General features: G+C 47.1%; 1 protein-coding gene across 2 annotated transcripts in view; it reads left to right on the forward strand.

Annotated features, from left to right (window-relative positions):
* The window catches only part of LOC8039788 (putative oxidoreductase GLYR1 homolog), an 82,631-nt gene that overhangs the window by 62,883 nt on the left and 4,787 nt on the right, over positions 1–14,961 (forward strand). For both annotated transcript variants that reach the window (XM_042289946.1, XM_042289945.1), the window contains 5 exons: positions 761–871; positions 3,964–4,065; positions 6,038–6,200; positions 9,089–9,268; positions 10,983–11,107. In XM_042289946.1, coding sequence (XP_042145880.1) covers positions 761–871; positions 3,964–4,065; positions 6,038–6,200; positions 9,089–9,268; positions 10,983–11,107 — 681 coding nt within the window. The remainder of the gene's footprint in view (positions 1–760; positions 872–3,963; positions 4,066–6,037; positions 6,201–9,088; positions 9,269–10,982; positions 11,108–14,961) is intronic.

Consider the following 14,961-nt stretch of genomic DNA (forward strand, 5'->3'; position numbering starts at 1 on the left):
TTTATGAGGCTTAAGTTGTGCTTCTTTAAATGGCTATGCCTTCTATTGGAAGTCCATAAGAGGAACCAACCTGCTACCAGGACAGTTCTGAATAGCTGCCGTTCAGATAAATTGTGATTATGCTGTTTGCTTTTTATGCTATGCGCTGGATTATATTTAAGGAAAAGGGTATGCTTGGAAATGTTTCTGGAACGTCATATGGAGATGCTTTTTCATTGTGATATTTTGTTTGTATTTAGAAAAACACCTCTCAGCTTATAGCTGCAAGTTTGACCTGGGTGACCAGCTCCAAGATTTACTTATACTGCTAGGAAGCATGACTTTTGTGACTCCTGAGCTACTCCACAGCGGAGCTTTTACTGCTTTAAAGAGGATCTTTTCTGCTCCCAGACCTGCAACAAAAAGCTGAAGCTTGCTTACAACTGCACATTAATGATTGCCAAGGGGGCCAGTTGAAAGAAGTATGTAGCATTGAGAACAAAGTACCTAAATTAGTTCTGCATAATCTACTTCTTGGTTGGTAAAAATAAACATGCTTCTAATAAGAAGTTGGCCGAGCAACATTGGTAAGCACCAATTTATTAAACCGAATGCAGCTGGGATTGACGGCGCAATGAGAGAAAAACACAGCTTGGAGTCGAGAGCAAAGTTTTGCCGAATCCTTGGAACGTCCCAAACCACTTAAGGAAATGAGGGAGCGCAAGTTTTGAGCAGCATTTGCATCCGGCAGGAAAACAAAGGCTGTCTCGTTTTCATGCAGTGTCGAGACTTTGTGAAGGCGGGGGCCACGAAGGGGCTGACGCCGGCGGACGTGGTTGCTGCCTCGGACGTCACCTTCTGCTGCGTCTCCAACTCCCACGCAGCGAAAGAGGTGAGCCTTCTCAGTCCGCCTGTTGTTGCATTATTTGTGTTTGACTTTCGGCATTTTCCAAAGCACAGGTCACTTTTTGTTTTATGCGAAAGCGTTAACTATCTTATGGAGGGGAGCCAGCAGCATCTGTAACCGCAAAACGACGCCAAAGAAATGCCCATTCTTTCATTGGTTAAGAAAAATGGCTCCTAGATACTCATTGGCTGTTTCGTCACGAAGGTATGCGCTCGGGCGCTGTTCTCGTGTCAGTCGTTACTGGAAGGGGGGGGGGGCGAGCTGCGGCAGCTTAATAAGAGCACGCATTCGACCACTGCTCTGCCTCTGTTTCTTTCGGCACCAAGGAGATGACTGTGCCTGAGGCATCTATATCGTCGACGGTGGCCGCAACCTCAGCAGTAGCGAAACGTGGCCGTCCACGCCAGTACACCGCAGACGAACTAAGGGAGCGGAAGAACGACATTCATGCTTTTGCGTTCACAACTCGTAAGAAGTGCTTAGGTGTCCTCGAAATTTTTTCGTGCATTATAACCATAATGTTTTTTTTGTTCTATATAGATTTTATCTGTGCAAGATGTAGGCTCTATACACATTTACCTCAAAGTTGGAACTGCCGATCACCTGCTGGCAGCCTGTTTTTTCGGCGGGCAAAGCCGGTTTGAAGTGTGGCAGCATAGATTCGCCGGTCGTACAAAAAGGTGCAACTTATATGCCAGCTTTTCTTTTTCTGAAAACGGCCGTGCATAGGGCTTGTGCAACTTACAGACTGGGAAACAAAGTGCTTTGCTGTCTCGCCAAAAGCGGGGAGCTTTGCTTCATTAACACAACTACAAGATGGGGCAAAGCCGAAAGAGAAGCATGCATGACTGGCGCTTGCAGCGTTTTCGTTACAACGTTCAGTCGCCAACTGTAGCTACTGTTAGGATGTCGAGGTAAGTGAAAAGTTTCAGTTGCCTCACCCCCGGCGCAAGGTTCCTACCTTCTATGATGCTTCGGCGCCTGATGAGCCATGGGCATGCATGCGCAGCCAAAGCACTGCGGAAGGCAACGAGCAGGTGCTGGGGGCCAGGCACGGGAAGGAGACACCTTTTCATTTTCATCCTGTTAATAACCATACACCCTTTACCGCAGGGGTGGAACGGCTGCGCCATTTGCGCCATTTTGCGCCAGACGCATTTGTCTGCGCCATCCTGTGCCATGTTTCGGAAACTGCGCCACAGTCAATACCTCGCGCCATTATGCACCAAATTGGAAAACGTGCGCCAAAAAAATTGTATTTTGTCTTGGTTTCGGTTTCTATCGACTCGATTGGCAACAATGATCGCGTTTAGCTTGGTCGGCCTTGCAATCCTTTTTTTCTCTTTATTCTCCCTGTGTATCCCGAGTAGGAAGTGTGCGAAAAAAACTCGGGGTTCGGATTCCAAGCGCTACACCATCTGCCTCTGGATTGTTATTCTTCAACCATAAGCGGTTAAACAAGTCGGTCGAGGTAAGGTCGAGTCGTTAAGCGTCAGATTGCCTGAGGCTCCGCAGCCCGGGATCCGGACGTCAGTCAGTTGAAAACAAATGAGCAAAAGATTCCTTTGAGCACTTCATCGTTAGAAGTTGGAACCGCATTCCTGCAAGATAAATCGTGATTTGATAGATCTGAAACGCAGTCCGATCCGAAACCTTGCCGGCCAGCAGCTCTCACGCGAGCGGTAGATCTGCTCGGCATACGTTAACCTTGCTCCTGCTTATCGCTTCGAATACGATAACTCCGTTAATCGTAGTCTGCTGCTTCGATATTGAGTTGCACAATAGGATAAACTCGAATTTTGTTGCGATATTGAGTTGCGCAATATGAGAAACTCGAAATTTGTTTCCCTGTTCTTCCGCGCAACTGCACGTTCGTTGCTTACGCACGTCACGTGGTTCGCACATAAAATCACTCTGTCGAGGACGTGTGGACTGTGCGATAAGCGGTGCTGGTTTGCATTTTGAGCAGCTGAAAGCCACTCAGAAAATATCAAGGCTCACAAAGTTCCAAGTTTTCGCAACTGTTACACTGTTATCCCATCTGCCTAGGTCCCTAACCACTCATGTTTATCTGGGCTGCTAAGCTCAACTGAAATTGCTCCCGTGCTTGTCTAAGATACAAGCTGGAGTGCAATGAAAACTGATCTGAGCTGCTCCTAGCCTGCTCCAGAGTGTAGTTTTAGCTGCTCCCAACCTGCTCCAAAACAGCTGTTTTAGCTGCTCCCGTGGCTGCTCCCAAGCACATTTCATGAGTTCCACCCCTGTACCGTCTACAAGCGAAAACCGTCTTTTGGCTCCCAAATGATTTCCGGTCTTTTGGGAGCAAAATCAGACAGGCACAACTTGACTTCTCATGATAAAAAGGCTCTAGGTACACCTAAACACTTCATATGAGTTGTGAATGTGAAAGCATGCATGTCGTCGTTCTGGTTCCTTAGTTCGTCTGCGGTGCACTGGTGTGGACAGCCGAGCGCGCCCTCTCCTCACTGCACTGACCTTGGCGGTGATGCCACTGCCTTGCTCGGCGGCCAGGCAGTTCATTTGACCGGCGTGCTGGCGGTGCGGACCCGCAGCGCCATGGGGTGGCAGTCCTTGAAACTATTGACGCGCGCCAGCCAATGTTTTGGCTTCACTGTTCTCTATTGGGAGCAAGGAAATTAGGTGCCGTTTGGCTAGGCTTTTCGCGCAGCATCAAAGCTGAGAGCCATCAGATCGCGGCTTCACTTGGAAAAGGTCAGGTGCCGTTTGGCGCGGCTTCTGAGCTGATGACATCGGCTCGCTCCATGGGACGGTAAATGCTTCCGCATTAAAACACTACTAGACAAGTTAGCTTGCGCCCTATCAGGCTCGTTTGAGCCTCTTACTTGGTCTGCCCTCATAATGATTACACACATGTTCAAAGGTAAGAAAACTGAAATGCTCACTTTTTTTCTGTCTTTTGTGGTTGCACATTCATAGGTTTCCGAGAAAATGCCGTGCGGTTTCTATGGCAGGCGCAACCCATCATTCGAGTCGACTTTTGGATACAGGCGTGTCTCTCCGCACGACTTCATTGCCGTTGGTGCACGTCGTTTCAGATGGTGTTTGGGAACTGCGGTGTCCTGCAAGAGATCCGGAACAACAAGGGCTACGTGGAAATGACATCCATAGACCCCGACACGTCACAAGACATATCCGAGGTGCGTGCCAGACGTTGTCGCTCGTTTCAGGGTGTTTACCTAACTCCTACGCTTGTCAGTAACTTATCAGTAGTGATTAATATTTCTAGGGGAAGGGGGGGGGGGGGGGGGAAGTCTCTCAAGTACAAAGGGTTTGTTTGGTTGTTTTGTTTTTTTTACAGTTTTTGTGTTTTTTAGTGTAAGTCTGCCATTGGCAAAAATATTGGCATTTGTCCAGGCTTGTGTCGAAGGAAACAGGACACGGACATAGAATTTCCCAACTTGCGGGGAGTACAGCCAAACCCATTTATAACGAACAGCAGGAAACGCTACGATCAGTTTCATATAGCAAGTAGTTCGATATAGCAAAAAACATTTACAACGAACTTCTACGATGCGTTCGTTGTAAGGCCGAGAGCTTCTCTTTCTTTCTCATCTCTTCGCTTCCGCCGTGTAACTCCTCGCTGGAAAGACTTTTTTTTTTTTTTTTTTTTTTTTTTTGGCATGCGTGCAGAGTTTGTTTTTTAGCTTATCTCTCCTTTTGAATCGCTTCTCTTCGCTCAATTATGTTCGCAACTTGAGCTTTTGGAATTTTCTTTCTTTCCTACTTCTGTTTTTGGGGGAAGGGACAGGCTAGAAGACGATTGTTTGCGCGTTTTTTGAGACCTTTCCAGGAAAAAAAAGTTTGATATAGGCAATATGTTGTTCGTTATAAAAAGTACTTTTTACATGCATCCTTATTAAAATTTTCCATGAGTTCGATATCGACAATAATTCGCTGTACGTGGGTTCGTTCTAAACGGGTTTCACTGTATGTGAACGACCCAAGTACTTGAAAAACATTTGAGTGCCGGTAAGAGGGGGAAGGCGGGGCAGTGGGCATGGTTCCCGAAGAAAAAAGCGCACAGTTCGGGGGAGAGCAGTGTTTCGGACCAACACAAAATTAAGTCATAGCTAAAGATTTCTTTCCGTGGGGCTTGGGTTTCTCTTATTCAAAAGCAGCTCAACTCCTTTTTTTTCTTACTTTTTTTTTTGGTAAGACGGGCAAGGACATTTATTTTCAGGGGTTCATTGGTATTTACCGAAGATGCAGAACCCTACTTACGAGCTGGAAATATTCTCGGCTATGTTAGCAGGTTGTCTGTGCCAATCTGGAAAAACTGATGTTGACGGGGATTTTCAGAGCATCTGGAAAATTTTCGAGAAGTTGGCTAAGTCGGGGAAAACAGGTGCCATGGACGGCGCAGCAACATGCAACAGAGCAGAAGGGTGTGGCATGCGGCGGTGTAGACAGCCTTCATACAGAGTAACAACTGCTCGAAGCATCGCTAGGCGGCGTAAGCCACCATCCGATTTGCCGGATCAAAGGAGAGCAGCCACTACAACCCGATCCTCAGCATTTTCTTCTTTCGTAAGGCCCGCTTCAGACTAAACAACTTCCCCAGGAATTTCGGTGCTTCTGGCAAGTGTTCCATAGCTTTCCGTAGTGCGACACGAATGGCTCGGATCGCATCTGGCTGGAAATGGACGAGCAACTCGGAGACGTTTGTAGCTTCAGCATCAAATCAGGGACGCAATATTTTCACATGACACCCTGGGCCGGTGATGATGACAACAAAGGACTTGGGTCTGGTTTGAAATCGATCGTTTTTGGAAATAAACCATTTCAGAAAGATGAATTAGTATTCTCAATGACATTTAAAGGTATGAAAACATGTTTATAGCATGTAACTGCGTGTCTAAATAGTGCAAGAAAAATCTAGTTTAACGATGATGATGGTAAATCGCAGAAATCAGTTGCTGCGTGCGAACGCAGGTGGCCCGTGTTCCTGGCGTTGCGACATCGAGTTGCTGGGGGAAATTTCCACATCTGAAGCTGGCCTAATGGTCAGGGAGTTTGATCAAAACGTTTGGGGCAAACCCAGTAGAGTTAGAGGGAATTCCAGAGGGGCGCCCAAATAGCGGCTTCACGAGCGCGTCTCCGTTGCCGCAGGCCATCTTGTTGCGGGGCGGCCGCTACCTGGAGGCGCCCGTGTCGGGCTCCAAGAAGCCGGCCGAGGACGGGACGCTGATCATCCTGGCGGCCGGCGAGCGGTCCCTCTTCAACGACTGTGCCAGCTGCTTCGAGGCCATCGGCAGGCACGCCTTCTACCTGGGTGGGTGGGTGGGCGCTTTGACGCCAAGAAAAGAAAGATTGGCCCTCTCCCTCATTGTTCTGGCAAAGAGCGATGCAGAATGCGGCGCGACGTAGAGCGGCAGTTGCTAATGGAGTGCAAACGGCAGGGCGCATCTTTCAAATGCCCGTACTCCGGCCCGCCTGTGCATGGCATCATCGCTAATGAATTCCCGACCCACCCAAGGCAGCAGACGCATTTGTCTTGGCATTGCGCTTGTCCTGTTGTCGGCGGCAATGCTGACACAAGCTAGGTGGCGCTGCATAGATCTGCTAGCGATATATAATATATGTAGTATATAATAGGGGGTAAGGGCAACAGAAATGCAGCTGTAATGAAAAATAGAGCACTTTGGAATTACAACAGGTATGAGGTGGTGAAAGAGATTTGGAAAGGGGGTCATGGTCCCTGGCTTGACTTTTGGAAACGCAGTGCTATGCGTGAAATCCGAAGTGCATGCAAGACTAGAAATAAAACAGCGCGGAGTAGGTAGGCTGGCTTTGGGGGCACATTGCAAAACGCCAAACCAGGGAGTACAAGGAGACATGGGATGGGCGTCTTTTGAGAACAGGGAAGCGGTGAGCAAGATAGAATTTGAGGATCGGTTGAGGCAAATGGATGGGGACCAATGGGCACGAAAAGTTTTCAGCTATATATACATGAGGAGCGTAGACACAAAGTGGAGACAGCGCACTAGGAAATTAAGAGGAAAGTTTTTAGGCTATAGTGGAGATACGGAAGAGCAGGTCTCAGTTAAGAAGAAAGTTAAGGCCACAGAAAGAGATTGGTGGCTAGACGGAATGCAGACAAAGACGACTCTTTGAAGCTATAGATTAAACAAAACAGTTATTGCCAAAGAAAGCATTTATGACAATTCTAGGGGAAGCTCATTGTTGTTTGAGGCGAGGACGGGTGTTCTGCGAACTGGAGAGCGAGGTACCAGGAAATGGATACGGTGTGCACTGCTTGTGGAGAGGAGGACGAGACGGCTGAGCACTTGATAATCTACTGTAAAGGGCTTCACCCTATGCCTACTGAAGGCAACATGGATTTAATAAAGTCCTTGGGTTTTAGAGACAGCGAAGGGAGACTGGATTTCAAGACTGTAGAGATTACCAAGCAAAGATTAAGTGAATGGTGGCAGAAAGCGAGAGAAAACTAGGTATTTTCTTATTAACTGATGGCAAGGGGGTTTATAGCCCAACTTTCTTTGTAGTGCGGAGTAAATATAGATTTCACATTTAAATATTCTAAGCTTAAATGGTAAAACAAAATGGCTAGGTGGCATAAGCTACCGCCCAATCCAAAGGGCTCAGCTGCATTCATGCATCCATCATCCATCCATCCATCCATCCAGCGATGACATTTCAAGACGAAGATCGAAAGTATCGAAAAAATTTGTCCCTTTCATGCACTGTCATTATGGTGCATCAAACGCGTCTCCAACTGGTATGTGTACCGCGTCCAAAAAGTGGTCCCTCAATTTCTGCCGGCTGAGGTTGCGAAAATTTTCTTTAATCGTTATTCATTTAACTTTTGCAGTGTCTGTGGGGCATTGTTGCGGGGCCGAACAATAACGAGAACTTTTTGGCATTTGTGGCGCAAAGTGTCATTTCTTGTGGCTCACTCCAGTCCTCTATTGTCCTCGCAAAAGATTAATTCTCACAGTGCTCCGTCCCAGTGCCGCGTTCAGTTACTTTGAGCATGTGACCTTTTCAATAGAAAAATAATTTGGTATTGATAGGCACTGAGATCAGCTGATAATACCGGCGGTTTTGTGGTAGGTAATGTATAAAAATATTAAACATAAATTTTCGTGCCTAATCTTTGATGGACAATGGCCCAGTGAGTTTTTCGTACAGCAAAACCTCGTTATAACAAAATGGGATATAACAAACAAATGGATATAACAAAGCAATCATAATTCCCCTTGCTTGAATAGTTGGAAGAAATGGACATTGGCTATAACAAAGTAATGGTTATAACAAAGTAATTACGACCGCTCCTTCAACTTCTTTATAACGAGGTTTTACTGTATTAGTGATGCTCGAAAATCGGTTGTCACGGTTGTGCTGTTGCCTGCTGCATTCCTGTTGGTGGCACTGCAACAAAGCCGGATGCGGCAGACGCCTGTTCTGTCACAGGTTACTGTTCAGCTTAACAGCCTGCGGAATAGTCGGGACGTCGCAACGACAGCGACGCCCGCCCTTTTTGTCTGCATTCCTATGAGAAACCACCAGAGTCATGACGCCTGACGTCGCCGGAGCCCGTTGGCTCCCGCGACATCCTTTGTTGTTATTTCTGAACCGCTTTCGACGCAAGGGCGGTATAAACGGCCAACATGGTGGTCAGAGACGCGTGTCTGGTGCCATACTTTATTGCGGAAAAGGCATTGGAGTCGCAGAATGTAGTGTGCATCGCTTCGCGCCAATGCTGCACGGAGGAACTCTGTACGCATTTTGTGCCTAGACGGTGCAAACGTCGTCGCACGTAGTGTCGGCAAAAGAAAGCCCTGCCAAAGCTAGCACTCCGGCGGGAGTGCTAGCTTTGGCAGGCTTTGACTCGAAGATTGCGTCTCTCACGGTCGCGGCCCGGCTTCGACCTCGTGGCGGTAGCGGGGTCGAAGCTAGCCCGGCGCGTGCACCGGGCTGGCTTTGACCCCGCTACCGTCACTGGAAGCTAGCCCGGTGTACGCGCCCTTTTGTCGTGGAAGAGCATTGTGGGAAGTGGCCAGGAGCCCGAGATATTCCGTGTCGAAGGACAAGAAGCCCCGCCGCTCTCACCTTGTCGACGATCGCGGTCTTCGAAGTGGTCGCCTCTCCTCGCCTCTTGCGGAGCGCTCACGTCTGTCGTTTCCCGTGGATGTCCAGGGGACGTGGGCAACGGCTCCAAGATGAACCTGATCTTGAACATGTTGCTGGGCACAACGTTGGCGGGCCTCTCGGAGGCCATGGCACTCTGTGACCGGGCCGAACTCTCCCAGAAGGACCTGCTGGAGATCCTGGAACTGGGGGACCTCAACTCACCCATCATCACTCAGAAAGGGCAAGGTACGCTCCCGCTGCAGTTACCGGACGCTGCAGGTGCTCAAATGGACGCTTGACACTTCTAAAAAGTGCGCGCCTTTTTCGATTGCTCCGAGCCGGCTGTGTCTTGGACAAGCGCCTTGGGCGTCCGTTGGACACTTGCTCTCAGCGTCGACTCTCAACGGGTCGTATGCTTCACGGAGGAAGTGATGACCAAGAAATGGCGACCGCCAGTGTTGCTCGACAGGATTTCGAAAGGGCTCTGTAGCCCTTTTTCAAAACCCCATTGGGCAACGTTGGCAGTCGCCGTTTCTTGGGCACGAATCGCGTGACTGGATCAGAGTCCTCGCTAAACATTTACACAACCCTCATGTCCATCACATGCTCGGAGTGTGCACCCAAACAATGGTGAACTCAGATAATTGACATAGCGTCTACTAGATGGCGCACACTTTCGAAAAGGATCTATTGCAGAAGTTCCAGCACTTCCGGCGGGCGCCCTAGCAATTTTTTAGGTTCTCCAGGCTTCTCTAGCCAAGCCAAGTTTAATCTATAGCGGGAGTTCTCGTGCTTTTCAATCTCGAAGAATTTTTCTATGTCTCGACTCAAAACTGAGTTACCCCCGCCGGTCTCCGCAATGATATAATAAAGCGGAGCAGAAGCCTACAAAGCTTGTAAATAATGTTGCACATTCTAGGGAGTGTTTTTCTCTTATTCATGCATCAATGGGTGGCTTAGATACGATAAAATAGTGCGTAAACCGGGGACACGCTCTACTCGGGGGCAAGGGGGTCGAGGAAATAGGGGAGCTTGGGGAACCCGTGAAGACCCTCTGAGGAGCCTCTGGCCTAGCGAAATGTGGTGGTGAATGCTACAAAGAGTGCAGCCAGAGTATTTCATTTTATGTATGCATTGATCATAAGCTAACATTTTGCGACCCTTTGGGGTTAGGATATGCCCCTTTTGATAAAGCACCTTGTTTCATCCAGTTTAAGAGGCATCGTGCAGTGGGGTATGTAAGCTCGAGGTACCACCGCCCCTCTTGCCGTTAAGTCGTGGGTTGAATTCCTGCTTTCGACAAGCTGGTGAGCTTTCGTGCGCCACCCGTCTCGCAAATGTTGCATTTGTTACCGTAGCCTCACTGAGTTTCCACAGCAGTGAACCATGGCAGTTTAACTTGTGGGCATAACTTAATACTGTCTAAGCTTCGCTCTCAATTTCCTTTCGGTTTTAATTGTGCCGTGCGCTTTTACGGATTCGCTACTACTTTGCCATCATGCATTCTCAAGCGACGCTAAGGTTATGAAAATGATCACCAAAAGTCACAGCATACCCTTACATCTAAGCGAAGCAAAGAAACAGCTAGTGAAAATGGTAGATACCATTATAATGCTAGCAAAACAGCACACAAACTTTGCATTCTTGGCAAATGAAACGCCCGACAACGAAAGTACAGTCAACCGAAGCGTAATTAAAGGTTCCTTATCTAATGTGGGCTGTTTCAAAGATTGGAGAAATCTAAACAATGAAGGAGAGATTGTCAAGCTTAAGCAATGCGGTTCACGCTAGCAGAGGCAACCGTACGACAGAGCAGTTTTCCCAAGAATTCCCAGGGTGCCTCACGCGCCGCCACAAGGATGCACACCACTTTTCCAAATGGCACAACGTTTGACGCGCGGCCGTTTTCATTGCTGTCGTGTTTGCCATTTGCCGACAGTGTTGCCGTTTGGACTTGCAGCAATCATTGAGGGCACATTTGCCACCCACATGCCCCTGCAACACCTCCAGAAGGACATCTGCCTCGCCATCGGCATCGGCGACCAATTGGAACAGCCGCTACCAGTCACAGCCGCAGCCAATGAGGTGCCCTTCCACTCTGTACTCGTCCCATAGAACCCTTTTGTAATGAGGGCTTTTGTTTAGTACAAAACGTGCCCCCCAGTCGTTTGTTATCTGTAGGCCAACATTTAAGTCTGGTTCGCACATTTGCATGTGAGCAGTCATTAAGCACTCGTGACCACTTGCAAAAATATGCACTGGGATACCAACGCCATCTATGAGGTAGGCCTGCAACCGCCGCTAAGAGGGGAAATCATTTTTATATGCCAAAAATTTCCTGAATTTTTTTTTCTTTTTTTGTAATAGTGATCTAAAAGTTTAGAGCTGTTTTGGCAAGTTTCTAATTTTGTGCATCACTATTAGTGCTAAAATATCAATTTTTAACATCTATGTAGGCTGGGTTTGCATTGAAGTTAGTTCTGAAACGGAATTTTCTCGAAACACAAAATTCGCGCTCCTTGCAGATTTGCTCGAGGAATAACTCGGCATCTTGGGCAAATAGAAATATCAATATCACTTTCTTTTTTTTTTTTTCTTTTTTTTAATGCAATATGTTGCAAAATATGTGAGGCATACAATGCTGAGGGCAGAAGTTTTACTGGAAATTTTTCAACTGATCTAGCGTTTTATCACTTAATTGCCACATGTTGAACACTGACCTTCAATGCTTCGTAAAATCACCAATAATGGTTCAATCTCGAAGGTACTTCCGACGTTGTATTCTTCATACTTTGTAGTATCTGGCCATGCATTAAACATAATTTTTTGTTGAGTGAATGTTTCCCGCGTTGTTCCTGAAAACAGGCAGGTGAGTTCTAATTATTGTGGATACTGAACTGCTGACTGGAAAACTGACCAGATATATTTGCAATCAGCAAGAGAAACTGAACAAGCTCGTGCACCTTCATTGAGTCGAATTCCATCAAACAATGCGAGGAGCAAGTCGTCTGCCTCTTGCGCAGGGGTTGCGGCGACGTCAGGAAGACACTGAGTTCTGATGGGCTTTGATTGGAAGGATAGTGGGTAGACGTTAATGCTAAATGCCTCAAAATCTACCCGCTTTTTTTTTTCTTCAATTGTTTAATAAGAGCTTGGCGTTCTGACATCATCGCAACCCCTGTGCAAGAAGCCGATGAACTTGTGCTCCACGTAAGGATGAAAGCTTCAAGACCAGTGTTTCCCCTTATCTACTAGCGTGAAGATTTTGCAGTCTTTGCGAGATAGAGTACACACTTCCTATGAGAAACGGGTGTTTTTAACATTGTCATAAGTTTATCAAGCCCATAGTGAAAGAGTAATACGGAAAAAATAATTAGGAAAGGTATGGAAATCGCAAGCGTTCCTGGGCCACCGGATAGGTGGCACCGGTGTCTCCTCGTTGCAAGCAATCTCAAGGGACAGCAGGGCTGCGTAATGCACTCGATTGCAACCAAACACAAGTGTGTGAACCAACCTTTGTACTCTAGTGTGGTGCGGCGAATGTCGGCACTTTGTTCTCAAGTTTGCTACTTCGTTACCTTGCGTGCAAAACGACATTGACGCTGGCCAGCATTGCTACTCGGGCGGGAGAATGCCGACGCCGGCAGACTTCGCCTGACGTTTGCCTCATTTTTGCCTCGCGACAGCGATTGTTCTTTTGTACGTCATATTCGGTTTCTGAATACCGTAATATCCCGACTCGTCACCCATCCCCGAGTCATCGCCCATCCCACTTTTTGGGCAAAAATCAATTTTTGCCCAAAAAGCCAGCGAAAAAGGCTTCCCTGAGCCTTTTTCGCTGGTCGTCAAAGCCGCTTGTTCCAGCCTTCTTCATTACGACGTCCCCGGATTTCAGGGGGGTCGATATCGTCGATTGAGAGTGTTCATACTTCCGGACGAGACTTCCGACCTTGAATCTTTGCCGCCTATCACGTAGGATTTGCTTTTTCTCCTCGAAGGAGATAGCTTTTCGCTTCGTCGGAGCCATCTTTCACGCCCGCAACGCGGGGAAGAGGAGGGCGGGGAGGGGTTACGAGGTTACGGGTATGATGATGATGATGATAGCGCCAAGGTTTTGAGGCCGTGCGCAGCACCTACTCACGGAGTATTCGGTCGGGGCCCATCGGCGATCATCGCGTCCGCCGATCTCGGTCGTTTCTTCGCGGAATTTCACCATTTTTATCTCATTTTCCGTTGAATTTTCGTAGTAAACACATTCCACGCGATCATTTATTAATCGTTATATCCGATATGCCGAAAAAAATGCATCGCTATATATGGTTTATTTTTACATAAAACCGATGCAAAAATTGATGCTTCTATAAAATCGATCGTTATAACCGATATATCGTTATAAGTGGACTGCACTGTACCCCAACGCAAACCTTGCGATCCGTGAGAATTCGTCCTACCCGAATGACGCAGCCGCAAACCTTACGGTTAGAGGAAATTCGTGACAAAGTAAAATGAAAAAGGGGAAGACACTTCACTTTGTTTTCAAACCTTCTCCCCAATGGCTGCAAAACGAAATCAGAGTACATGCATGCGAAAGAAAAACAAAGAAGATAACAGAATCTTTTGCTTACAAAAAAGTTCATTCGGACAAAAAACTAAAGTGAAAAGGTAACACAAGCCTTAACCCATTCAGGGATTGCGCGGTCAGAGAATGCCCCATATCCCGGAATGTAACTGCGGAGTGTGAAGTCAAAGTTTGTCTCCACAGAAATAAGGTCACTGCGAATATCTCCTTCTTCCGGAACGTCGCGACCGCGGTTGGTAAGGTTGTGCGATGTTTCAGACAAAGCCAGCCGGTAAATAAAGGTTTGTTGGAATGCCGCACACAGGCGTTTGTAAAACGTCCCATTTAGAGCTCTGTGTTTGTGGTGCTGACGTGGCGCCACGCAGCAACGCCGCCTCATCCCGCGTTCATAGCACGCCGTGCATGAGCGCACGCATGCATGCACCAAACGAGAAAGTTGCACAAGTGCCTGCTCCTTGTGGTTGACTAGATGCCCGACTTGGCCCAACGCTAAAATACTTGTCAACGCGATCACCGGGTTTCCCGCTTTCCCAGCATCTCTTCTTTCGCCTGCAAGCTTGCTCGTTGCACCTTATTACTTTTTCTATTTTCATAATGGCCATTTTTCTTTTTTTTTTTGCTCCATTTTTTTTTTTAAATTTTTATATCGGGGAACAAAAGTTTTAGAAACATGCTATCATGAAACAAGCGTTCGCATTGTATGCCATTCGGCAGTGTTCATCGTTCGTATGCAAGCAACGGACATCGCGATAGTAAATATTTTTAATGAGCATTTTTTTGTATAAAACAATGGCCCTAATTCGAGTTTTTATTTCATTGTATTTCTTGTGCAGCCATGCTTGATACATATTTTTAAAAAAAAATTGGTGTTTTCTAAGCTTTTTCTAACCTTTCTGTGCTTTCCCACCGAGACATGGCCCATCCCACTTCTTTTTATGAATTGCAAGCGGCAGGGGGTGGGCGATGACTCGGGATATTGCGGTAAATCTTGAAAAAGAAGTACCAGTGGCAGAAGTTCTTACCAATACGCCGGAACAGCCCCCCAATTTCGTTGTTCCTCTTCTCGCTACCCTCTCAGTTTGTGAGGGGAAGGAACTGTAATGTTTTGCATTGCGGAAACTGCATCTAAATCAAACGAAGAGCGTGCTATTTTAAATTTCTCAGTGTGCGAGACAACAGCTGTGTCTTTTTCTGAAAAAAATATGCTTTCTTGCTAGCATTTTTGGCCAGTGTTACGTGCCGACTTACAGAAACAAGAGCGAGCATCAATTAACGCCGACTGTAAATTGATACAATTATTCTTTTGTGTAGTACCCCTCATGTTTTTGTAGAGCGCAACTCTTAGGCACCTGTTTCCGGG

This window comes from Ixodes scapularis, unplaced genomic scaffold (assembly GCF_016920785.2).
Source record: "Ixodes scapularis isolate PalLabHiFi unplaced genomic scaffold, ASM1692078v2 PGA_scaffold13__105_contigs__length_92229423, whole genome shotgun sequence".
NCBI lineage: Eukaryota > Metazoa > Arthropoda > Arachnida > Ixodida > Ixodidae > Ixodes > Ixodes scapularis.